Source organism: Peromyscus californicus, unplaced genomic scaffold, assembly GCF_007827085.1.
Source record: "Peromyscus californicus insignis strain IS unplaced genomic scaffold, ASM782708v3 Scaffold_23__1_contigs__length_62951481, whole genome shotgun sequence".
NCBI lineage: Eukaryota > Metazoa > Chordata > Mammalia > Rodentia > Cricetidae > Peromyscus > Peromyscus californicus.
The window spans coordinates 59,649,664-59,675,082 of NW_026294534.1; the positions used below are offsets into that span (position 1 = coordinate 59,649,664).

Below are 25,419 nucleotides of genomic sequence, written 5' to 3' on the forward strand. Positions count from 1 at the left end.
GAGACCTGGGTTTAGTTCCCAGCACCCACACTGGGCACCTCACAACTATCTGTAACTCCAGTTTCAGGGGATCCAACAACCACTTCTGGCCTCAAAGGGGCACTTGTACTTACGTGGTACAGATACAGATAAGCAGGCATACACACATAAAATAGAAATAAAAGTTGTCCTCTGAGCCAGGTGGTGGTGGCGCACGCCTTTAATCCCAGTACTTGGGAGGCAGAGGCAGGTAAATCTCTGAGTTCAAGGCTAGCGGTCTACAAAGTGTGTGCCAGGACAGCCAGGACTGTTAGACAAAGAAACCCTGTCTCAAAAAAAACAAAAAGTTTTTCAAGGAGACAATCTGGGACAGCAGTTGCTGTAAGGGGGAAGTGACCTTCCTGTTTGGCTGGGTGGTAGGGACATGGAGTAAGCCTGTCAGTCACTACAGTTTCGTTACCGCAATTGTTCTAACGTGTTTTGCATCAAAATCTTACCTTCAAGGGGGTTAAGGAAGTGAAGAAAATGGGTTTGTTAGGTGTAGTGCTACAGGCTAGCCTAGGCTAGAGTGAGAACCCGACTCCAAAAGAGTCAGGTGAGGTGGTGCACACCTTTAGTCCCAGCACTCAGGAGGTAGAGGCAGGCAGATCTCTGTGAGTTCCAGGCCAGCCTGGGATATTTGAGACCCTTTCTCAAGAGAGAGAAATGGGGGGCTGGAGAGATGGCTCAGAGGTTAAGAGCACTGGCTGCTTTTCCAGAGGTCCTGAGTTCAATTCCCAGCAACCACATGGTGGCTCACAACCATCTGTCATGAGATCTGGTGCCCTCTTCTGGCCTGCAGTCATACATGCTGTATACCTAATAAATAAAATAAATCTTTAAAAAAAAAATAAAAGAGAGAAATGAAAGCTTTCAAAACATTAGCACAAAATGCAAACCATTTTCTTAACCAAATACAATCAAGAGCTTCCCTATTCTGTGTGGACCATGAGTTTAGATGGTACAAAAGTCTTTAAATAGCATAACCCTCTCCTCTGAGTGCCACACTATCATCGTAAAATCAAAGTCCCTTACTTTACACAGGTCTTTTCTCCTTCCTCATCCCACTGGGTTGGAGTCTAAACTCAGGATGGTTTTAGTCACTTTTGTGACTCAGCACTTAAATAAGTGTTCAGCTTTGCTTACCACCACAATGGGAGAATTGGAGCCAGTGAGGGTAATCTCCAGTGTGACTATAATTGAAAAATTTCCCAGTATCTCTGGTGTTGACTTAGGATATAGTCAGGTTTGGCAAGTTTTGAGACTCTAAGAAGGCTAAAATAACAACAAAAAGGGCCCAGTGTTTGCTGACTTGTCCCAGCCTTGAGGAGTCCCCAGTCCTGTGAACTATGGAGAGAAGAGAATGAGGTTAGAACCAGATTGTGTGGGATGGACCAAGGCAAGGATGGATATTAGGTAACCATTAAGAATGAGCACATCAGAGTGGATTCTAACGTGGACAGGGAGGGGTAAGATAATGTGACTACGGTAATGGAAATGGATTTGAACCTCTTTAAGAACCAGAATGTGGGCTAGGGGGATGACTCAACCAGTAATGTGCTCGCTGAGTAAGCTTGAGAACCTGAGTTCAATCTTTAGCACTCATGTTAAAAAACCAGGCATGGAGGTCTGTACCTCTAAGCCTAGCACTGGGGAGATGGAGACGGGAGGCTCTCTGGCCAGGAAGTTTAGCCAAATTGGCAAGCTTTAGGTTCAGTGAGATCCTGTCTCAAACAATATGGTGGAGAGTGATTAAGGAAGGCACACAACAAACAGCCATACACACTGATACACACAGCAGATATACACAAAGAATCAGGATGTGAGAGAGATTTTTAAAAGTTTCAAAAATTATTTCAGTTTCACCCACAAGGTAATTTAGAACAAGCTAGTCTGGATAATGACCAGAAAGCAATTAAACATGGGCAATGGATGAGTAATTTATTTTTTTTAACACTATTTACTCACTTATTTATTTTGTGTGTGTATGGGTCTGTGTATGTGGTACATGCCATAGCATGTTTATAGAGGTCTGAAGACAGCTTGCAGAAATTGAGTCTCTTCTTCCACCACTTGGATGTCTACTAAAAATATAGACTGATGGTCATTGTGAGTATATGCAGACTTCTATCAGACTCTTCATAAACACACTCTGAACAGAAGTAGAGATGTAAACAGAAATGACTGCCAAGACAGCACTATTTCAGACATAATCCCCTTATAGTTTGCTATTACTTACAATTCCATCAGCACTCACAGAAGTAGACACCACAGGCCTAAGGACGGACTATAACCACAAGACATCTTTTTATCTTTTCTATATTTCAGCTATGAATGTCAGTTCCCACAGCCCAACTTGTCCTTAACAGGTAGAACTTTTATGTCCATTCAATCATTCTTACCCCTTTCTGGGCCAAGTCCTCTACACACAGGAGAAACTGTCACTAGGTTTTTCATGTCATGCATCCACATGTGACTCCCAATCTTATACTTTTAAGATATATGGAGTGACTCGCAGCAGAGCCACATGAATGAGGAAGTCTGAATGGAGGAGATGACATCCTCATGCATTTTCTGCTTCAAATCCTCCTGGTTCAGCTTCCAGAACATCAAGGCTTTACCTCCACAGCTTACAGGCACTGCACCCTTCTCTCCCTTCCACACTGGCCACCTTGAACTCCCACCACATAGATAGATCTTAAGAATCTAATTCAAGTTGTCACATTTGGTGGCAAGCACCATTACCCACAAAACTATCTCACTGGCCCCTGGATGAGGAATTTGGAATTATCACCATGGAGATATTAGAAGCTACAGGAAAAATCATCCAGAAAATGACAGTCAGATGGAAAGAATCTTGCAGAACACCAATATTGAAATACAAACAGGAATCTACAGATTCTGCAGTGCTTAGTGAAGGGGAGGTGGAAATGACAAAAGAGAGAGGCAACTACCATGAAGAGAGTACCAAGAAAAAAGAATTTGCAGAGGTAGTCAAGAGAAGTAACTGCCCCAGAGGCTGAGGCCTAGAAAGTGGGCATCAGTTCTGATGGAAACTTCCCAAGCAGAGGTGGATGAATGAGAAGGAGGAAGAGGCAGACAGAGGCCAGCTTTCTACATGTCCTTAGGTGAATCACTGCCTTTCTAATGCTCCAGAGTAACTTAAAAGCAGACTACCTCTGAGGAACAGGAAACCATAGATCAAATTCTTGCCATGGTGATCTGACTCAGAAACCAATTTCTAGCCTGGGAATGAGGGTCAGCATCAAAGCACTTGCCTGGAATGCACAAGGCCTCCTTGTTTTTATAGGTGCGTCCCAGGGGCACCTACTCGGGTTTCCAGGCTCTTATATACCAGGACAAAGGATTGTACTGGGGACATAAAACTAGACAGTTTAGAAAGAGAGAGTGTTTCTGAGAATGAGAATGGGCTTGTGAGCAGGGAACAGGCATCTATCTCCTCAAAAGCACTGGCCTACAAGACTCATGATCAGCCTCTCCCTTATATGTATATGGTAGCCTTTTTCTGCACAAGGTTGTTATAGACAGTCCAGGTAGAAAAGAGCTTCCAATCCTCTGCCAACTGGCTTTTTGTTATGTCCCGTTGAGGTGTGTGTGCCCATGTGTATGTGAAGGTCAAAGGACAACCTCAGTTGTCTGTGCTTGACTCCACCTTGAGACAGGGTTTTTTGTTTTGTTTTGTTTTGTACACTGCTGACACACTTACCTTTGAGCTTCCAGAGATTCTGTCTTCGACTTGACCTTATGAGCATTAGAATTACGATGAAGCCGGTGGTGGTGGTGGTGGTGGTGGTGGTGGTGGTGGTGCACACCTTTAATCCCAGCACTCAGGAGGCAGAGGCAGGCAGATCTCTGTGAGTTCGAGGCCAGTTAGGTCTACAGAGTGAGTTCTAGGACAGGCTTCAAAGCTACACAGAGAAACCCTGTCTTGAGAAACCAAAAAAAAAAAAAAAAATTACAGATGAGTTCTACCACACTCAACTTTTTATGTAGGTTCTGGGGATTCAAACCCAGTCCTCATCTTACACTATGAAAGGTTTTCGATTTGAGCTTCCAGGGGGATACTGAGACAGATTATCCTTTCAGGAAAAATATTTATTAGGAGATTGATTAACACATAGACAGACAAGCAGTAGCAGGGCAGGAGTTCTAAGGGTTCAGATCCTATGGCCATAGGCAGGCAGGGAGCCAAACAGGATGGTAGGAACTCAGAATTCAGGTCAATGTGGCAGAGTAGGGTGGTCTTACAGGTTTTATAGCGAGTGGTTCCATGCCATGTGGTTGAGTAGTCTACAGGAAAAGCTTGCCGTCAGGCTGTCTGATTCCCAGCTGGCATGATGCAGGGGAAGTGGGAAGGGGGCCATTTAATTAATGTTGTTCCTCTGAGGAGGCAACATCAGATAACTTGGTGTGTGTTAGCCTAGAGCCTACATGCATAATCAGTTATGCGGGTGAAGACAGGCTTGACCGAAGTTATGGGGGTGAAGACAGGCTTGACCTAAGCTGATCTGTGATCTAAGACTCAGCCAGTGTTTCTTCACCCACTGAGCCATCTCCTCAGCCCCAAAATACTGTGTACCTTAATAAACTTATCTAGGGTCAGAGAACAGAAAAGCCACAAGATACTTAGGCTACAAAATGTTAGCACACGCCTTTAATCCTAGCATTGCAGAAACAGAAATCCGTCTGGATCTCTGTGAGTTCAAGGCCACATTGGAAACAACCAGGCATGGTGACTCACGCCTTTAATCCCAGAAAGCAGCCTTTAATCCCAGGGAGTGGTGGTAGAAAGCAAAAAGGTTTATAAGGCGTGAGGACCAGAAACTAGAAGCATTTGGCTAGCGGCATTTGCCTGGTTAAGCGTTTGGCTGGTTAAGCATTCAGGCTTCTAGCAGCACAGTTCAGCTGAGATCCATTCTGGATGAGGACTCAGGGGCCTCCAGTCTGAGGAAGCAGGACCAGCTGAGGATCCGGCGAGGTGAGGTAGCTGTGGCTTGTTCTGATTCTCTGACCATCCAGCGTTCACCCCAATACCTGGCATCGGGTTTGATTTTATTAATAAGAACTCTTTAAGATTCATGCTACAGTCACTGCTCTCCCATTACACCGCGTTCCATCTCAACAATTCTTTTTAAAGCACATGTAAAAAACCGAAGGGAAAAAGTGCCACTCTGAGGCCTGGGAAAGTCACTTCACCTATAGCGTCAGCGTACTTAGCATAAAATGAGCAAAGACTACTAACCTCACCCGGCGGGTGTGGGGTGAAGGATCTTGCATTTTTTATAAGCGTGTAGAGCAGCAGCAGGCACAGGACAAACGCGGCCACTGTCCTATCAACCCCGGCCCGCGCTGAGGCCTCTGGGATCGCCCGCGGGGTGCGCCTCAGGGCCTCGCTCGTGGCGGACTCGCCCTCAGCGTGTCCAGTGGTGAGCGCCAAGGCTGGGGAGCGAGCCTGGAGCCTACCCTAACCAGCGCCACTTCACCTCCGCGGACACTAACACAGCCACTTAACTACTTCCCGCGCTTCGCCTCAACGCCGACTGCGACTGCGCGGGCTGGGAAGGCGGGAAACCGGACGTCTTCCGCGCGCGTGCGCCCTCTGCTGGAGCCAACCGTCTTCCCAGCACGCATGCGCATTCTCACCAAGCCCGCCCCTCCCGCTCCCTCAGCAGCTAGCGCGCGGAATTGTTGGCGTCCCTCCCGTCGGGGGCGGGGCGAGGCCACTGAAGGGTTGGGGGGGTGAGGAGGCGGGGCCAGGATGTAGCCACCCCCACCGCTGGTCATTTGAAGCCCTTACCCTCGACTCTCCACCACTAGCCAATCACAAACCTCCCTATCCCAAGGGTCAGCCAATGAGCTGTGCGGTCCGGCTGCTTCCGGCTCTGCGCCGGATTCGCCTCTTTCCCTTGGGCTCCCTGCGACGGGCGGGGCTCGGGAGGGCGGGCGTCGGCTTTGGTGACGCGCGGCGGGCCGAGGGCCAATAGGGGGCGGGATCTGAGATGATAGACGGGTCTAGCGACCAGTGGCGAGGCGCTGGCCGTACTTCCCGTCGGGGAGAGAGTGTAATATGGCGAAGACCTACGATTACCTGTTCAAGCTGCTGCTGATCGGGGACTCGGGGGTGGGGAAGACCTGTGTCCTGTTCCGCTTCTCCGAGGACGCCTTCAACTCCACGTTCATCTCCACCATAGGTAGCGGGGCCTTGGGGCGGCCGGGGGCCCGGGTTGGGCGCGCCCCTGTGGGGCTGGGCTGAGGGATCGACTCAGGATCCACCCGAGCCGAGGATCCGGGAGGGTCGCGGGGCCTGACGGAGAACCGCAGTGGCCTCCAGCTCCCCGAGGGGAGCCCCGGCTGTGGCGGGACGAGGTGCAGACGGGACCACGCAGGCTGCTGTCTGAGGGAGAGCCTACCCTGGGCTGGGGTCCTGGCGCCTGTCAACTCTGTGTGTCTTCGCAGCAGCCCTGGAGACTGTTCTTTGGGGGAGATCCCCGTCTTATAGAAGTAGAAACTGAGGCATGGAGGTGACACCTGACCTCGTGCATCATTTCCTATGTGACAGGCTCGGCCTGTGCAGTATCAAACACTGTAGTGTTCTCGTGTTGGGTGCTGTGTCGCTGGAGGAGGAATTTGAAACTGAGGGAGGGAGTGGCACGCACTGAAGGTCACAGTCTACAGGTGTCAGGGATGAGATTTGAACCCAGGTGTGTCTGACCCCAAAATTCAAGGCCCAGCTGTCCCAGAGAGGGGTCGGCTTATAGCCTCACAGGGCCAGCACCATCAATCCGCTTTTAAGTCAGGACTCCAGACCAAAGTCCTCCTGCCTTCTGCCTGACGAGTGGTGATAGCACCTGCCATCCCGGTGGGGATATGAAAAAAAAAGTTCCAATGAGAAACTAAGATCAGCCATGGCCACATGCAGCCTTGGCTTCCCTGTCACAGGCTCGGGACACCACCTGTCACTTTCTGGACTGCTTTCCCCCAGGGCTGCCTCACGGTACAGCTTGTGATAGCCCAAGTTCTGACGTCAAAAATGGCTCAGACCTTGCTCCTTGCCATGAATAGTCATGGCCCGAATTGAGAAGGCTGGACCTGGAAGTAACTCCTTTCAAACAGAGTGATCTGCGTGCGTGATCTGCATGCTTTATGGCCCTGGAACAAGAGAATGGTCCCTAGTCCTGGTTTATCCAAGCCAAGCTGTTGTTCAGTTGTTGCAGCCCTGGGTTCGATCCCCAGCACCTGGAAACCAGATGTGCTAGTGAACACCTGTAATGATAGCACTAGGGAGGTGGAGGCAGGGGGGTCAGGAGTTCAAGGTCAGCCTTGGTTACATAGACTGAGCTACATGAGACTCTGGCTCAGAAACAAAGGGAAAACTTAGGGAATGATTTCTGTGTAATGTCAACTAAGCTGTATTGTCTCCCTAACCAGACCATTGTGTGCTTAATGTCATCGAAGCTCTCCTTCCTGGTGGGCACTCTAAGACAGTCACGTGTCAGGTGTCAAGTACAGAGAACTAGACAGAAAAATCCTACCTGGATTCCAGGTGCTGTTCATCCTTGAACAAGCTCTAACCCTCTCTGATCTGATTTGGTTTAGAGTAGATGTGGCACTGTCTATCTTGGCTGGTGCCCTGGGTGGTTGAAGATTAGATCTATATGACAAGTGAAGAGGTCCATCTGGGGGAAAGAGAGGGTTTAGGCACCCCTGGGCACAGGTGCATCTGAAGCTTCTCCCCTCCCCCACCCAAATGTCCAGCCTTGGAGTCGCCCTTAGGTGAGGACCAAGCAGGAAATGACAGTAGCTGCCCACAGGCTCTGGCTTGCTTTCAGCACAGACCTCAGTTTCCCAGCCTCAGACACTTCCCAGTCACCACCAACATATTCATTCAGGGTGTTTTTTGTTTGCTTTATAGTGTGTGTGTGTGTGTGTGTGTGTGTGTGTGTGTGTGTGTGTGCAGGAGGCTGGAGATTGTTCCTCAGCCACTCTGCACCTTGCTTCTTTTATTTATTTATTTATTTATTTATTTATTTATTTATTTATTTATTTTTATTGTACTGAGAGGGTACATGCATGCTGGTGCACATTGGGGGTCAGAGGACAACTTGTGGGAGCTTGTTCTTTCCTTCCACCATGTAGGTCCTGGGGACTGATCTCAGGTGGCCAGGCTTGTGGCCAAGTACCTTCACCCACCAAACCATCTTTGCTGGGTCTCTCATTGAACCTGGAACTCACCAGGTGGCGAGGCTGGCTGGCCAGCTAGCCCCAGGACCCTTCTTTGTCTGTATTACCAGTGCTGGGGCTGTAAGCTCATGCCACCATGCCATGGTATTTTCACATGGATGCTAGGGATCAAATGCAAGTCCTCGAGCTTGCGTGGTAAGTAAGCACTTGGTGGACTGAGCCACGTCCCTGGCCTTTGTTTGTTTGTTTGTTTGTTTGTTTGTAACAAGCTGGCCTAGAACTTGCTGTGTAAACCATGCTGTCCTGGATCTCATGGAAATCTGCCTGCCCCTGTCTCTCCAATGCTGGAATTACAGATATGAGCCTCCCTGCTCAGCTGGTTTTGTTACATTTATTTAGTGTGTGCGCATATGCCAAAGTCAAGAGACAGCTTGTGGGAGTTAGTTTTTTTCTTCCACAAAGTGGGTCCCAGGACCCAGGTGTGTACCACTACCTCTGGTTTATGTGGTGCTAAGGGTGGAACTGAGATCTGTGTGCAGGCTAGGCAAGCCCTCTGCCAACTGAACCACAGCCCCAGCCCCCACCCCCATATTTTAAAAAGGTTTTAGATAAGATTTGTTAATTTGGTCGGGGTGTGTGTGTGTGTGTGTGTGTGTGTGTGTGTGTGTGTGTGTGTAGGCAGGCATGTGTATGCTGTGGCCAGTGTGTGGAGGTCAAAGGACAAGTCATCAGGCTTGGTGGCGAGCACCTTTACCCGCTGAGCCTTCTTGTAGGCCACTAATACCTATTTTACGTGTGTTTGTTCGGTTTTTTTACTGGAGATGGAGCCCATGGCCTCACACAGGTCCGCCACACATCTCACCACTGACCATCTCCATCTGGATGGTTTAAAACTCTTGGGCAAAACCAACTTAGTCCTTCAGAGTCCCTGGGAGACGGCCCGCCCCCCCTTTACAGCGAGGTGAGTGTAACTGAGTCAGATCACCCAGCGAGGTGGAAGTAACACTTGAACCAGGATTCCTCCCTCCCCAAATCAGCATCACATTCCCACAGACCTCTGTCTTCTAGGAAAGTTAATCTCCCTGACCTTGAAGTTATGGCCTCATAAAGTTTGCAGTTCCTAATTCAGTTCTTGTGTCAATAGAAACTAGGAGAGCTCTAGACTAAAGCAGGATTCATGGCCAGGGCTGGCTACACAGTGACCCTGGACTTTTGTGTGTCACTGGGCATGTGTGACAGACACGTTGGGTAATGTCTCGGGGAGAGTCTGCCCTGGCCTCGTAGTCCTAAAATTATGCAGGAAGGTTCAAGTTCATCCTTACTGGCAGCCGGCTGTACTCTATGTGTTCCGTGTTTTTTCTGGAAGCTGTGCCCCTGTGGTAGATTGTGCTCCAGAGCCGAATGAATTCTTTGTGGTGTGAACCTGGCCCTGCAGCCCCCTGAAATCAGTTCTCAAGCCAGGCTCAGAGCCCAGCCACTTCCTTGGGCTCATTCATTGTTTCAGCAGACACTGTAGCGGTATTATCTGACCATCTTTCTGTTGTTTGAGATGAGGCCTCATGTAGCCCAGGCTGGCCTTGAAGTCCCTATGTAGCTGAGGATAACCTTAAACTCCTAATCCCCATCTCCATCTTCTGAGGTCTGGGATTGCTGGGATACACCAGCGTACCCGGTTTTTTTGCGCATGCTGTGGCCAGTGTAGGAGTTGGTTCTCCTCCTTCACCATGTGGATTCTAGGGATTGAACTCAAGTCATGGGCTTGTTGGTAAGCATCTTTAACTACTGCCGTTTGCCAGCCTGGACAGTGGGTAGTCTGTGTCTCCTCTAGACAGGACTGAAAATCTACAGAGGACCCATGCATGGTGCTTGTAATCCCAGCACTAGGGAGGCTGAGGCAGGAGAATCACTGTGAGTTTCCAGGTCAGCTTGGGCTGCAGGGTCTGTGGTGCTGTCCTCTGAGTGTAAGAGCCACCTCCCCTCTTCCTCCCTCCTCCCCCCACCCCCCACCCCCCATGTGTGTGTGTGTCTCTCTCTCTCTGAGACAGGGTCTCTCTCTATAGCCCTGGCTAGTCTCAGATTCACACCTTAGAGCCCTGATAACGTGACTGTTGACCTTCACTGAAGGTGGGATAAGGAGACTCAGCAGACCTTTGCCTACAACGTCTGCTGCTCCCCGCTGCGTGGAGTCTCAGTGAGTGCTAGAGTACATAGTGTGTAAAGTAAGAGTGGACTCCATCCATGAGGGATGGAGGTCTGTCATGCACCTCTCAGTGACCTCCTTACCCATGCTCCTGTAACCAAGTCCACATGGTTCACTTGGACTTGGGTGTTTTTCCTTTGGTCTGTTGTTAGACTTGAATAGAGGCCTGTTCATATCACCAGGAAAGTTCATGAAACAGTGAGGTCCTGTCTAAAAAAAATGTAGGCCAATGAGATGGCTCAGCAGGTAAAGGCCCTTGCAGCCAAGCCTGACAACCTGAGTTCAATTTCTGGGACCCACATGGTGGAGAGAGAGAGCTGTCTCCTGAAGTACATCCTCACCTCCCAAAACTATATATTAAAAAAAAAAAAAAAAAAAAAAAAAAAAGCCGGGCAGTGGTGGTGCATGCCTTTAATCCCAGCACTCGGGAGGCAGAGGCAGGTGGATCTCTGTGAGTTCCAGGCCAGCCTGGGCCACAGAGTGAGTTCCAGGAAAGGCGCAAAACTACACAGAGAAACCCTGTCTCAAAAAACCAGAAAAAAAAAATCTATGGAATATATTCAGAGTTCCTATGTAAGCAACATGTCATAGTATGAAAAGAATTTGAATATCATCAGACTTTGGTGTAGGTAGAGGGTCCTCAGCCATCTCTCTTGCATGCCATGAGATTGGTGTCTAGTGTTGGCGTGGTGATGATGGAGGAAGGCCCCCACAAAGCCATTTGAACAACTTGAGCAGGAGAGGGGCACCAGGTGACTGTGGAAGCAAAGAACATTCCAGAAGAGAGAAGCACAAGTGTGAAAGCCCCTAGGATACTTAAGATGTGTAGGGTACTGCCCTACTGCCAGGGGACAGCATGGCTGCACAGAGGGCCGGTGTCATAGTCACTGTTCTCTTGCTGGGAGGATACACCATGGCCACAACAACTCTTCTAAAGGAAAGCGTTTAATTGGGGTTTGCTTACAGTTTTAGAGGTTAGTCCATTATCATCATGGTGGGAAGCATGGCAGCATTCATGGCACTGGAGCAGTAGCTGAGAGCTACACCCTGATCCACAGGCCAAAAGAGAGATAGGCTGGGCTTTTAAAACCTCAAAGCCAACCCCCAGTGACACACCTCCTCCAAGGCCACTCCTCCTAATCCTTCTAATCCATTAAACAGTTTCACTCTGTGAATGACCAAGCATTCAAATACATGAGCCTATGGGGGCCAGTGATGTGTGGGTTCCAGAAATCAAACCTAGTCGTGAGGCTTGGCAGCAAGTCTGATTATCTGTTAAGCCATCTTGCCAGCTCTTAAATTTAAATTTAAAAAAAAAAAAAAACAACTTTATCATAACTGACATCTCATTGATCCACCCATTTAAAGCATACAGCTCAGCACCTTTTGGTATGCTTTGAGTTGCACATCCATCACCATAATAAATTTTAGAATGTCTCCTTGTGCCAAAAAGTAACACCAGCACCCTCATGCCCCTCAGCCCTTTATCTTCCCCACACCCTAGCCTGGCAGCCTCAGGCACAGTCCTCGCCTCTGGATTTGCCTGCTCTGGCAGCCTAGTCGCTCCATATGTGGCCTTCCTATCTGGCTTCTTTCACTCAGCATTGTGTCTTTGAGGCTTCTCTACAGTGTATCTATCATGTGAGTCCTTCGTTTAGTTCAGTGACAGCGCAATATCCCATAGAGACGGTCTGTGGCGGGGCCCCTGGAAGCTCTGGGGCCAAGGCCAGTTTCAGGACATACTTACAGTTAGGGTTGATTTGGGTTTTGGTTGATCTTGAGACCTGATATAACATAGGCTGGCCTCAAACTCACTATGTAGGCAAAGGTAACCATGAACTTGTGATCCTCCTGCCTCCACCTCCTAGGTGTTGGTGTATCTGGCACGATCTACCACATTGCCTTCTGCCTTGCAGCTCTGGATGGAACTCCAGGCCTTGTGCATGCTATGCAAGTGTTCTACCCTGAGCTACATCTGAAGCCCAAGGCTTGTATTTTTGAAGGCTGGAGTGGGCAGAGATGTAACAGTGGGCACCAAAGAGCTCCAAGTCACTCTCAGCAGAGGGGAGTACAGAGGCAGAGAGCTGGCACCATCAGGAACGGGCCTTAGGAAGTGACATTGGGGCAGGTAGCTAGTAGTCCATCTGTACAGAAGCAGCCTGTATATACCAGGTTTGGTGACACATGTCTATAATCCCAACACTTAGGAAGTGGAGGCAGAAAGATCAGGAGGTTAAGGCTAGCTATATCGTGAATTTGAGGCCAACCTGGGCTATGTGAGATCCTGTCTCAAAAAATATAAGTAAGTAAGTAAGTAAGTGTACCTGTGCAGTGGCTAGGGAGAGAGGATGTGGCCTGTTTGCAGTGCAGTGCACTGTGGGTGGCAGATCAGCTGCTGGATGCTCTGTGCAGGACCTGGTCTGTAGAAGGCTTTAGGATGCCCACTGTGAGGCTAGGCAAGGGTGGTGGGAGGGCGGGGCCAGCGTGAGATGCCCTCCATCCCCCTCCAGTGGTCTTGCCCACCTCCCACCACCTGTCAGCTTCCTTCCAGCTCCCTTAGCCCCTACAGTCTCAGGCTCTGCTTCTAGCAGGGGAGGATACTTCCCAAAGCTTCCAGTCTTACTGGGGTACAGAGAACCCTGAGGACCCAGCACCCAGCTGCTGCTCCATGAGCCACAGCCCCTGTCCCCAGCCTAGGCTGGCAGCTCAGGAAGTGACCTGACCTTAATAACACCTTTTCTTCTTCCTTTTCTTTCAGGAATTGATTTTAAAATTAGGACCATAGAGCTTGATGGCAAGAGGATTAAACTGCAGATATGGTGAGTTCTGTTGCCTTGGCCCGAGCAGAACCATCGGTGCCCCCTCCCCACATACAGGTTTTCTTTTCTTCCTTTTTTTTTTTTAATATTTTTTTATTTTGAGACAGTCTCTCTGTGCAGCCCTGGCTGTCCTGGAACTCACTATGTATGTAGACCAGGCTGGCCTCAAACTCAGAGAGATCTGCTTGCCTCTGCCTCTCAAGTGCTGGGATTAAAGGGGTGCACACCACATCTAGCTCCAAAGATGACTTTGAATTCCTGATCCTCCTGCCTCCCCTTCCTGAGTGCTGAGATGACAGGTGTGTGTCACAGCTCTTAGTTTTTACACTGATGGGGATGAACCCAGAACCCCGTACATGCTAGGTTAATACTCTACCAAATGAGCAAAATTCCTTGGTACCAGGCCCTGGCACACAGTCCTTTTCCTCAGAAGGTTCTAGAGTTTCATACCCAGCCCAGGCAGCCATGCTCTGCTGGCCACTGGAGCCTAACGGTTGTGTTAAGGGACATAACCTGTGGGGGAAGAATTACCTGTCCAGTGAGTTCAGTATCCCAGGGTGCACAGGGTTATGTTGAACCTGAAGGGAGCCCTCCATGCCAGGAGGTAGGTAGCAAAGACAGCAGAGACAGGGAAACTACTTCCAGAAGCTTTCAAATGTGGGAATGGAGGGGATCCTGAAGGCCCAGTGCTCAACAGGTAGGCCATAAGTCATGGCTCCTGTCACCATGCCAGTCTGCTGGCTCTGTCTGCCCAAGGATCTTGGGGAGTAGGCAGAGGTAGCACAAGATACCTGGGCTACAACTTCCTCTTTCTCTTTTGTGGTGACAGAGTCCCACTGTGCAGCCCAAGCTGGCCTGGAACTTGAGTCTTTAGCCTTGGGCTCCTAGGTCCTGGGATGACAAGTGTGTGCCACTGCACCCAGCTAGGAGTTCCCTTCTGAGCCCACAGCCTCACCCCAAATTTTAAAGGCCTCATACCACTTCCTGTTTTCTCCCCTGAGGAAAGAGCCCAGGCCTCACTTCCTGGTGTGTGGACCTGAAACCCACAAACAACCCTGAAGCTAAGGCCAGGCCCGGAGGCCATGAGTGTTCATACTCCTCAGCCCTGAGAGAGGCTTCCCCACCAGAGTCAGTTAGGGAAGTGTGAGCATCTAGGTCCCCATCACTCGTGTGGACCTGGGGGTAGTCCAGCATCCTGGGAGGCTGACTCCAGCCAGCCTTGGGCAAACAGACCCAAGTCACTTCAAAGAGCATGCTCCAGTGGGACATGTGGCATACATCTGTCATCCCAACCCTCATGGGACAACGCAAGGGTCACAGCAAGTTCTAGGCCAATTTGGACTGCACAGTGAGAAGCTGTGTCAGAACCAAACAGAAGGGTGTGGTCACACACCAGCCAGGCATCCCTGGGTGGGAACAGAGAGCCTAGGTGCCCCTCCCCAGGATGCGGTCAGTTCTCTTTAATCTCGGCATGAGCCATCACCTGGCTTGCCAGTATCTCTGGGGGAGCCTTCTGGGTGCCCTTGTCCCTAGCCAGCTGTCAGTCTTAGCAACATGGTAAGTGGAGCCATAGAAGTTCTCCACTTCCAACAGGGTGGCCATGAGGGAGCCTTCGTGCCCCAGTCCCAAGTGACAGTCCCAGCAAGCCAGGCCACCTGCCCTGGCTCCTCCCTTCCCACCTTGCCCCTCAGCATTCTCAGCCAAGGGAGAGTCACTGGAAGGCTGGCCTGGGCTGCAGTTAACATTCGTCACCATGTATGTCCCTGCAGGTGCCACCAGCAGGTCATCCCAGAACTAAAAATAGCATTAAACCGAGAACTTCCGGGCTCAGGGACAGAGCACTGGCCTTAGCACATACAGGGCACTGACTCCATCCCCTGTGCCACAGTAAAATAAGATTCAAAGCCAAGGGGCCAGCGAGAGGGCTCAGCAGGTAAAGGTGCTTTTTGCCTGAGTTCGATCCCCAGGACCCACACTGTAGAAGGAGAGAACCAACTCCTACAAGTTACTCTGTATGTGTACTGTGGCACTCACAATCAGATAAGAAGACGTTAAAGGCAAGGGGTAGAACTCAGACTCAGCACTAGACCTTTTGTGTAATTCAGATATCCAGAGCCCTCGGGAGGAACTATGGACTCGGACAAAAAGGCATGTCCCTGACTAGATCGCGTTTCCTCCCAGTCGTAGAGATTGAAGACCTTATGTGTATTAGGCAAACACTGTACCACCAGGCACACCCTGTCCCTTTTTTATTCTGTGACAGTGTCTCACTGTATCCCAGGCTGGCCTGGAACTCAAAATCCTGCCTAAGCCTCCCCAGTGCCGGCCGGGATCACTTACCTCGTGCCAGTACTGGTCCAGGCATGGTCGCACCAACTCAGGCGCCCTCCCTGGACACCACCTCCCTCATGAAGACGGTCACAGAGTGTGGGAACAGTGGTGACTGCTTCCTAAGCAGAGAGACGAGGGAAAGATCCAGCAAGCCACAGATGTCACTAATATCCTCCATCCTTCTTCCTAGGGACACAGCTGGCCAGGAGCGGTTTCGGACGATCACAACAGCCTACTACAGGGGTGCCATGGTACTGACTGTTGTTGTTCCTGTTGCTTTACAAGTGGAAACAAGTGTCAGTGGTGGCAGTACGAAGGCCGGGGTGACTGGCTTTTGCTGTGTTTCATCTTATTGAAACCATCCCAGATGTCGCCTGGGCTGGCCTGGGACTCAAAACTCCTGCCTTAACTTCCCAAGTGCTGGGATGGCTGGTGTATACCATTGCACCCAGCTTATTTTATGTGTTCTAAAAATGTGTGTGTGTGTGTGTGTGTGTTCATGTGGGTACACGTGCATATGTGTACATGAGTGTGGAGGCCAGATATCAGGTTATCCTCCAGCATTGTTCCTTGAGTGCCTCTGGCTTGGAACTTGCAGGGGCGATGAACCCCAGGATCAGCCTGTCTCCACCTCCCCAATGCAGTGCAAGGCAGCACCATGTGGGTTTAGGGATCAAACTCAGGCTTATGTGGTGAGCACTTTACGGACTTGAACTATTGGTTTGTTTTTTTTTTTTTTTTTTTTTTTTGGTTTTTCGAGACAGGGTTTCTCTGTGTAGCTTTGCGCCTTTCCTGGAACTCACTTGGTAGCCCAGGCTGGCCTCGAACTCACAGAGATCCACCTGGCTCTGCCTCCCGAGTGCTGGGATTAAAGGCGTGAGCCACCACTGCCCGGCCGGACTTGAACTATTGCCTCAGCCCCCTTTTTGATTTGGTTTTCAGACAAGCCTTTCTGTGCAGCCTATGTAGCCCAGGCTGGCCAGGAACTCACAGTTCTCCCGCCTTAGCCTCCCTAGGCTGGGATATCACCGGTGTATGCCGCCACACCTGGCCAAGCCTTATGTCTTGTGGCGCCTGTGTTCCAACTCCTCGGGCAGCTCAGGACCCACACTGGCTTTAAAGAGGTCAGCGTGTCCCGACAGCTCCCTGCAATGTCGTCTCCGTCATCTCCATGTCCATCGCACACATCGCACACTCCAGGCCTCAGACCCAGGGCAGGGTTTAATATCCTTTGTCGAGGAAAAGGGGCTCCAGGAAGCACATCCTTCAGGGGAGGACAAACCCCGGCCAGCCTCTCAATACTGAGAAGGGCCACATCAGTGTCTCCGGAATTCCATAGAAAACCTTGAAGGCTGGATTTACTTGGATTATTGTTGTTCCATCTTGCACCTGGGCCTGCAGCCAGATGACATGTCAGCAAATTCACCCCCATATACTTCCCCCATGGAGATGAGGGAGGCAGCAAGAAGGGTTCTGCTTGTGTGAGACTGTGCAAAACTGGGCCTCAAGAGACAAAGTGGGCAGGAGCAGCCCCAGTCCCGCCCAGAACTCTGTGTCACACTCTGAGCTCTGTCACCTCTGAGAAAGTGGAATATGCCCCCGGGCTGCTGTGAAAACAAATGGCCATCTGCCCAGAGTCCCATTCTCCCTGTCACCTGTGCCTTCTGTAGCCCAGCCATAGGCCCCAGTTCCTCCCAGCAGGCTGTCCACAATGTAAGGACAGTGTGTGTCTAAGTCCTTGTGCAGGCCTGATGCCTGAGAAATCATGGGGACACCTGAGGAGCCTGGGAGCAAAAGACATGAATGGCGACATTAAATTAAGTATTTAGAGCGTCCAGGAAGTGTAGCCAACATTGGAAACTCAATCCTGTGGCCTGCAACCTTAGAGCTCTCGTTAAAATTAATCCTGTTTTGCTCCTTGAGGGTACTGGGGTCTGGGGATCTTCTGCCCTCTGGACCTCTCTGGGCTAAGATAGTCACCCTGAGCCCCTCCCTGTCCCATCCCCACATCCTGTCCCAGATAGCACCCTCAGTCTTAGCCTGGTATCTCCTTGGATCATGGTGCCCTGAGTACAGGTGTGGACATGAGCCCTGCTGTGCAGCCAGGACCCCGAGACTTGACAGACCAGCACCAAGATGGTGGCAGTGTCCTTCAGTGTTCTTTCGTTGAAGCATGTTCTTGCTGTTTAGCTTAGGCTGGCCTAGAACTTCTGATCCTTTCTCAGCCTCCTGAGTGCTGGGATGACAGGCCTGTGCTACCATTCTGGTTCACAAAGTGTCATCATGGAACCCAGGGCCTCAGGCATTCTAGGTAATGCTCTACCAACTGGACCACACATTCCCTGTTTTAGACAGGGTGTCACTGTGCAGCCTGGCTGATCTGGAACTCACTATGTAGACTAGCTTGGTTTTGAACTCACAGGTGTCTATCTACCTGATACTCCCTGCGCCTGAGTATTGGTGTGAAAGGCATGTACCACCATGCCTGAGGCAGTTTTTCTCTTGGCACCGTCTCTGTACCTCAGACTGGTAAGCCTTTGCTTCAGCTTCCTGGGTGCTGGAATTACAGGCAATGACAGCAGCTTGTCAGGACGGCTGACAAGCTGCTGTGTTACTTTGTTTATTCTTGTTTCCATGCTGGGAATGGAACCCAGGCCCTCACACATGCCTGCCACTGTGCTGTGCTCCTGTTGATCACTCCTCTTCCTTGGCCTTAGAGATGGGATGCTGCAGTCTACACAGGACTGGACCCAGTAGCCAACGCCTGAGGGAGAGAAGCAAGCAGGGCCTAGGCTGGAGCCAGCTATGGGCCTTGAAGCCCAGAGTGTGTGGTGGTGGGGGGGGGTGGAGGGCAGGGTGAGAGAGGGAGAGGATCCTACTATGTAGCCCAGACTGGTCTCAAACTTACAGGAGTCCTCTTGCCTCAGCCTCCTGAGTGCTAGGAATTCAGGCATGAACCAGCACGCAGGTAGGTATCCTGGACTTCAGTCTTAATCAAAAAGATCTCATCTCCTTATGCCTCAGTTTCTCCTCCACAGGAGCAGTGAGGCAGTATGCTCAGGCTGGCTGAGGCCGCTTTCTGGATCACTTGGGATCTGTGGACCTTGTCAGGTGTCCCCTCACGTTCATGTGTCCCCTCACGTTCATTAGGGAGCTGACTAGACCACTTATCCTGGGGTGCTGACCCCTCCAAGGGCACGACCTGAGTGCACACCCCAGCCTCGTTCCTGCCTGCCATAAGCCTGGCACATAGTGGGTATGATGCCAGGTATCCTAAAGAGGCACTGGCTGAATCTGGAGGCCTTTGGGGAGTCCAGGCGCACATTTCTGCTGGTATAGGGAGCCAGCAAGGCTCATAACAGAGGGTGTGGCAAGGTCTAGCTTGGGAGTCAGAAAGGTCACCGTGGAGGTGGGGAAGCTAACAGGCTGGGCTGAGACAGTGGTCATCTCTGGCAGTGGCCATGCCCACTCCTGATGGGTACACTACCTGCCTTGTGGGGCCCTTCAAAGCCCATGTCTTTCCCCACCCAGGGTATCATGCTGGTCTACGACATCACCAATGAGAAGTCCTTCGACAACATCCGGAATTGGATTCGGAACATTGAAGAGGTGAGGGCACCTTTTTGCTTCCTCTCCTGAGGCTGTACCCCAGAGCCAGGAACATGGGGGACAGGCAGAGAGTGGGGAATGGGACCAAGATGCCAGCCATCTGCCCAAAATCAAGATTGGCCCAGGACCCACACAGTAGTGTTTGGCTGATCTTGCAATTGTTTCTGCTTTTGACTCTTTATAGAGAGAGAAAGTTCTAGAGCAGCTGATACTTGTATTTGGACCGCATGTTACAAACATTTTGAGCTGCAGCTGCAACAGAGTGTGAGCTTGTCCAAGCCCATGTTCAGGTCAGCAGCTAGTCATAGAAAGAGATCCTGAACTGTGAAGGGTCAAGGAGGCAAGCAGCCCAACCTCCCCTCCCAAAGCTAACTTTGTCCTCTGACCAGTTAGTTGCCCAGGTGCTGCCACACCCCATACCCTTCCTGGCCAGCTCCACCTGATGACTAAGCAGGTGGGGCATTGGGTCTAGGATGTCAAGAACTTTACCATCTATAAAGCCGCAAAGGAGCACATGTCACTGTGGACCCAGGACTGGTGGACACCCAGGCCAGGCCGGGAGGCAGGCCCTTTGTTTATGAGCAATTGCTTTGGGCTTGTGTAGGTGCCAAGGCCTTGCCCTGGCTATAGAAGCCATCTTGGTCAAAAGAGTCCTGAAATTGGCTTGGAACCCCTGTGTGGTCCTCTGTGGACAGGAGATATGGCAGAGAGTGGAGAAGTGTTTCCCTCACAACAGAGCTGCTTTCAGATGTCTCTTCTGCAGGGGAGCCATTTCTAGGAGAGAAGTCAGAGCTGGGCCAAGCCTGGGTGCTCATCAAGAACTTAGTTAGAAGTTGTGACTGTTCTAGGCACAGCCTTGTTTCTAAAACCTAGAGAGGAGAGAGTAAAAAGGTCTAAGTAGGCATTGGGGCTTCAGCTGGCAAGCTACCCAGTGGGTAAAGGCACTTGCCAGCAAGCCTGACATCCTGAGTTTTAGTCCCAGAACCCATATGGTGGAAGGAGACAGCTGACTCCAAGTAGTCCTCCACATGGTGTGCTGCATGGCTGCATGGCGTGTGCATGCAAGTATGCAAGTGCACATACACAAACTAACACAGAAGAGCAGGGAGGGCGTGGGTAAGGTCTCTCAGGGTCCATTCTGGGAGTCCTGCCCTGGAGTATGATGACTATGGTCCATACAAGTTTTTTAATAGTCAAGAAGGGTTTGACAACAGGGGACATGGGCTGTCGGCCCCTGAGTAGTATCCCCTTCCCCCCCCCTCACGCCCCCTGCTACTTTGACCCTGATCACCCTGTTCTCCTCAGCATGCCTCTGCAGATGTGGAGAAGATGATCCTGGGGAATAAGTGTGACGTGAATGACAAGAGACAGGTGTCCAAGGAGCGGGGAGAAAAGGTGGGTGCCAGAGCCAGTCCCACCCCAGGGGGACCCACGTGCCTCTTCATAGTCTTTTGAGCAGAGGATGACATGCCATCCTGGCTTGCTTGGGATGGAGGAGAGAGCCTTGTGAGGTGATAATCCCGGGCAGGGCTGGAGGACAGAGGCTGTTCATGGCTAGCAATGAGAACTTGGCAGTGAGCTTCAATCATGTCACCAGAACCCACCAAGGCCAGGCAGGAACAGCTGGTGCAGGCTACCTCTACCTTCCTCTCCTTAGCTCCTTCCCCACTTGGTACAGTACCATCACACAATGAAGGTGACACCCTTAGCCTGTCCTGGCCTATCACTACTTGAGCTTTGTGCCAACCCCACCCCAGCATCCATTCCTTAGGGAACACTGGGAGTTCACTGTGTTCATGTGTCCCTTTTACAGCTGGCACTCGACTATGGGATCAAGTTCATGGAGACCAGTGCAAAGGCCAACATCAATGTGGAGAATGTGAGTCCCAGGCTCCAGGGAGACACAGGCTTGTGGGATCAATGCTCAGGGGCTCTGGGGGCCTTTCTTTGGGAGATTCAGCTTGGAAGATCCAGTGGGGCTGACCTCTGGCGAGGGACCCCAGTCCAGGGCTGCTGATGGAGCCTCTGCAGCGCCCTCTGTTGGGCACTCAGGACACATGTCACTGGCTCTCAGCAGATGACCGGAACTTCAGCTCATATTCCAGCCGACCCAGTACATAGGCCCAGCTGCGTTCATCTCAGCCACACTGCTAATTCACAGCCCCAGTAGGGAGCCAGGTCCCAGAGCTGTGCCCTGATCCTCATGCCGTCTCTAAGGCAGTGCCAGCTTGGCCCCTGCCCCTCAACCTCTCCCACACAGCCTAATGACACTCAAAAACAGACCTGCAGAGCTACCTGTAATCAGCTCTCAGGAGGCTGAGACAGGAGGATTGCTGGGGCCAGCCTGGGCTACACAGCAAGACCATATCAGGAAACAAACAAAAAACTAAATCTACATCACCCCACAAGGTACCCAGAGGACAGTGGCCAAGGCCCTTGCCCACCTTGCTGGCCTTCCCCCCACTCCTCCCATAAACCACCCGGGTGGGCCCACCCTTCCCAGCCTTTGCTGCCTTCCCTTCCCTTTCCATGGCATCAGATTCTCCTTTCCCTGGCCAGGCCCACCACCCAAGGGCAACACCTCCACGCCCTCTTCCCTGGCACTACTTCCCAGGTCAGCAACCCTGCACGGAGATAGGAAATCCAGTCTGCCTCTGCATGTTCTCTCCATGAGGCAGTGGGCAAGCAGACTGGCATTTGTAGGTGTTTTTCAAGAGAGAGGAAGGGCCAGGCTTGCTGGTGACACCTGTGTATCACTCAGGTGACTTAGGTGACATCTGTCAACCTGGTACTTTGGAAGTAGAGGCTGGAGAAACAGGAGTTTGAGGCCAACCTAGGCCAGGAGAGAACTTCTCTAAAATAAAAGGGTAGGGGATTAGCATGGGCAGACACAGCCAGGGATAGCTACTTCAGGTCCTCCAGGTCCTCCAGGTCCTCCAGGTCCTCCAGGTCCTCCAGAACCAGTTAACTACTCGGGACCTTTGACTACTCCATGTCAAGGACCAACTGAGTATAATGCCCACTCACACTCACAGGATTGTTGGTCTAGGGGAGGTGGCCACACAGCAGGCCTCTGTCCCCAAGGTGCTTACAGAGGGTGACAGATGGGGGCCTAATTGGGAACAGGAGAAAGTGCTAGCTGGAACCTCTTGCTCACCTCCAGCCAACTGCACTCCACCACTAGAGGGCTCTGACAGCCTGCTCTTTCCACAGGCATTTTTCACTCTCGCCAGGGATATCAAAGCAAAAATGGACAAAAAATTGGTGAGTCCGGGTGCTTCCTAGGTCTCCACGTGGGGTTCTGTAGGATGCAGCCATCCTTGACCAGGGCAGTACATCACTGCCCAGGTCTACCATCCTCCCGTGTGTGTGTGTGTGTGTATGTGTGTGTGTGTGTGTGTGTGTGTGTGTGTTTATCAAGTATCGTCTTCCTTCGATTCCGACCTTAGATTTTGAGACAGGGTCTCACTGAACGTTGAGCCGTCTGGTTAGGTTGGGATTCTAGACGGCCTCAGGACCCTCCTGTCTCCCCAGCCCTGACACTGGGATTATAAGCACACCACTCTGACTTGTTTTGTTGTTGTTTCATGATTTTATTTTACTGTTTTTGTATGTGTTTGGTGTTCTGCCTGCCTGAACATCCGCACACCATGTGCATGCTTAGTGCCCTTGGAGACCAGAAGAGGGCATGAGCTCTCCTGGATCTGAAGTTACAGGCAGCTGTAAGCTGTACCACAGGGGTGCTGGGAACCAAACCCAGGTCCTCTGCAAAAGCAGCCGGTGGTCTTACCTGCTGAGCTGTCTCTCCAGCCCTGACTCCTGGCTTTTTATGTGGGTGCTAGAGGTCAAACTCTTGCTGAGCAAAGAGAGCAAGGCTCTCCTGCCTGAGCTGAGTATGTCACTGAACGCTGGGACATGGGGGACACGATGTGACCCTGCTTCCTGAGACCCACCAGTGTGGTTAGAGAGCAGAGAGTGCTGGGCCTGAGGCCCTTTAAAGTCTGATCACCTGACAGCCCGTGTGAAGTACAGCCCGCCCTGCAGTCTCCTACAGCGTTCATCCTGGGCTGTGTGAGTGGCCGCTGAGGCTCAAGGTATCTCCGCGGCATCTCCTCGATGCTTACATCTAAACAGCAGCAATCCCTGTAAACCAGTATACCAGACAGGTGCAGCATACAGCTCCTGTGGCTTTGTTTGCCTGCTGTTTGTATGTTTCGTATGTTTGTTTTTACTTCAACATAGCGTGGTCAGAATTGGAGTCCTGGGTGGACAGATAACTCAGTGTATAAAGATACCCAGAACCCACACTGTGGAAAGAAAGAACTGACTCCTCCAGGTTGTTCTCCTACCTGCACGTGCACATTTGTGTGTGTAAGAGCACACATGCATGCACAAATAAATAAATGTATTTTTTAAGAGCTTTCTTTATAAGAGGAAGATTAGAGTTTAGGTCCTATGTCTCTGGCAGCCCATGGACCTGGGCACCACTGGGGCACAGGGGGCAGAAAACTCTGAGCCCATATCTCCCAGGCCCTAAGGGACACTGTTTCCCTCGGTCGCCTCCATGATAGACAGAGGGATGGTTAGCATAGATAGATGGGTAGACAGATGGAAGGGGGCAGGGATGAACAAAGGGCAGAGGAAAGAACAAGATGGTTTGTACGGCTGGGGGATGTGGCTCAGTGGATGAGCCACTTGGAAGGACCAGTATCCAGTAGGTCCTCAGTTCAATACCCAGAGGGAACAAGGAACAAAAAAGTGTGGAGAGAGGTGTGTGGGTGTTTGTGCAGTGGGGGAAGAAAGGGTGAAGGCCTGGGGATCCTGGAAAGCAGATGAAGACGGGTCTTGAGTTTATGGAAGGTGAATGAACTGTCAGGAGATAGTGGGATGGTTGGAAGAGGGTGGGTGACTGCAAGAGTTTGCGTGGCCGACAGTCCACAGTAAGTAACAAGGCACACTTGTGACTTCAGGAAGGGAACAGCCCGCAGGGAAGCAACCATGGGGTCAAGATCACAGTGGAGCAGCAGAAGAGGACCAGCTTCTTCCGGTGCAGCCTCCTGTGAGGACAAGGTCGCCACCCGCCGCCGCCCCCGCCCATTCTGAGCCTGGCTCAGCCCCCGCTGACTGTGCCTGTCCCGGGCGAGCCCCCACCTCCCTCCGCTGCTCGGATATGGCCGCCCGGACACAATTGAGAAAATGATTATTTTAGTCTGATCTTTTCCACCTTCAGAGATGGAACGAGTTAGAATTTTGCTGTTTTTCCTGTGTCATCCGCCAGTCAGGCCTATCCATCCCTTGTGTATTGCCACAGATGGAGAGAGGTTGGGTGGGGGCGTGGCAGCCTCCATCTCCAGCCTCTGTCCCTGTCCCTCCACCACAGAAGTGAGGCCAGCGGTGGTGCCTAGCCTGCCTGGCCCTGTACCCTGAGCACCGCCACAAGGGCCACTGCAGGCCAAGCCTGACACCTGCCTTCACCTGTTCTCAGTTTTGGACAAGTGACAAAGAACCATGTCCCTGTCTTCTTACGTGTCAAACCAAAGGGAAGCACAAACTAAGGAAAATCCATGCAGAGGATTTTGGAAGAAGTGGACGGCTCTCGTGGCCACAGCAGGATTGGAGTCTGTGGTCCAGCACTGAGGGGACACACACAGTACCCACAGCAGGTGACCCCAGCATCACCACTCACCCACGACCACTGTCACTGGGCCACCTGCCTCAATGGCACCAAAACCGCCTCCCTGCTCTTCTCATCCTCTGGCTGGCTCCAATGGGACGTTCCTTTTCTAGCTGAGATGATTTTTTATTTTTCCAGATTCCTAACACCATGAAATGATTCCGCCTTTGATTTTCTAGCAGCATACCCAGGCGATCAGGAACCAGCGTGACTGCCCTGGCCCCACAGGGCACCTGGTCCCTGAGACCCAGACAGGCATTCCATGGCACAGTGCCACCCTGCAGTCTGGTGGGTTGTCGCTGTCTTTACCCAGTTGTGTTTTGACAGCTCTGTCCTCCCAGAGAGACTGGTTGGGACCAGATGTCCTGGCGGGAGGGGTGTTGCCTGGGAGCCCCTTCCTTTTCACTCTAACCCTTCCCCAAGCTGCTGTCAGTCCAAGCTGTCAGCACCAGAATCTCCCTTTTTTTGGAATTAAAACCAACGTACCAGCAATAGTCGCCCTCCCCTGGAGTCTCTTACGTTTCCTGTTTACACTGACCATGCACTCGAAAACAGATTAAAGTGCA

General features: G+C 51.2%; 1 protein-coding gene across 1 annotated transcript; it reads left to right on the plus strand.

Moving 5' to 3' along the window:
• Window positions 1-6,069: 6,069 nt before the first annotated feature.
• Window positions 6,070-25,347, plus strand: Rab8a (RAB8A, member RAS oncogene family). Its single transcript, XM_052752463.1, has 8 exons — window positions 6,070-6,230; window positions 13,179-13,239; window positions 15,761-15,821; window positions 19,102-19,179; window positions 20,485-20,574; window positions 20,993-21,058; window positions 22,393-22,443; window positions 24,150-25,347. The coding sequence occupies exons 1-8, from the start codon at window positions 6,107-6,109 to the stop codon at window positions 24,240-24,242; spliced, it is 624 nt and encodes a 207-aa protein (XP_052608423.1). The 5' UTR covers window positions 6,070-6,106; the 3' UTR covers window positions 24,243-25,347.
• Window positions 25,348-25,419: the final 72 nt, after the last annotated feature.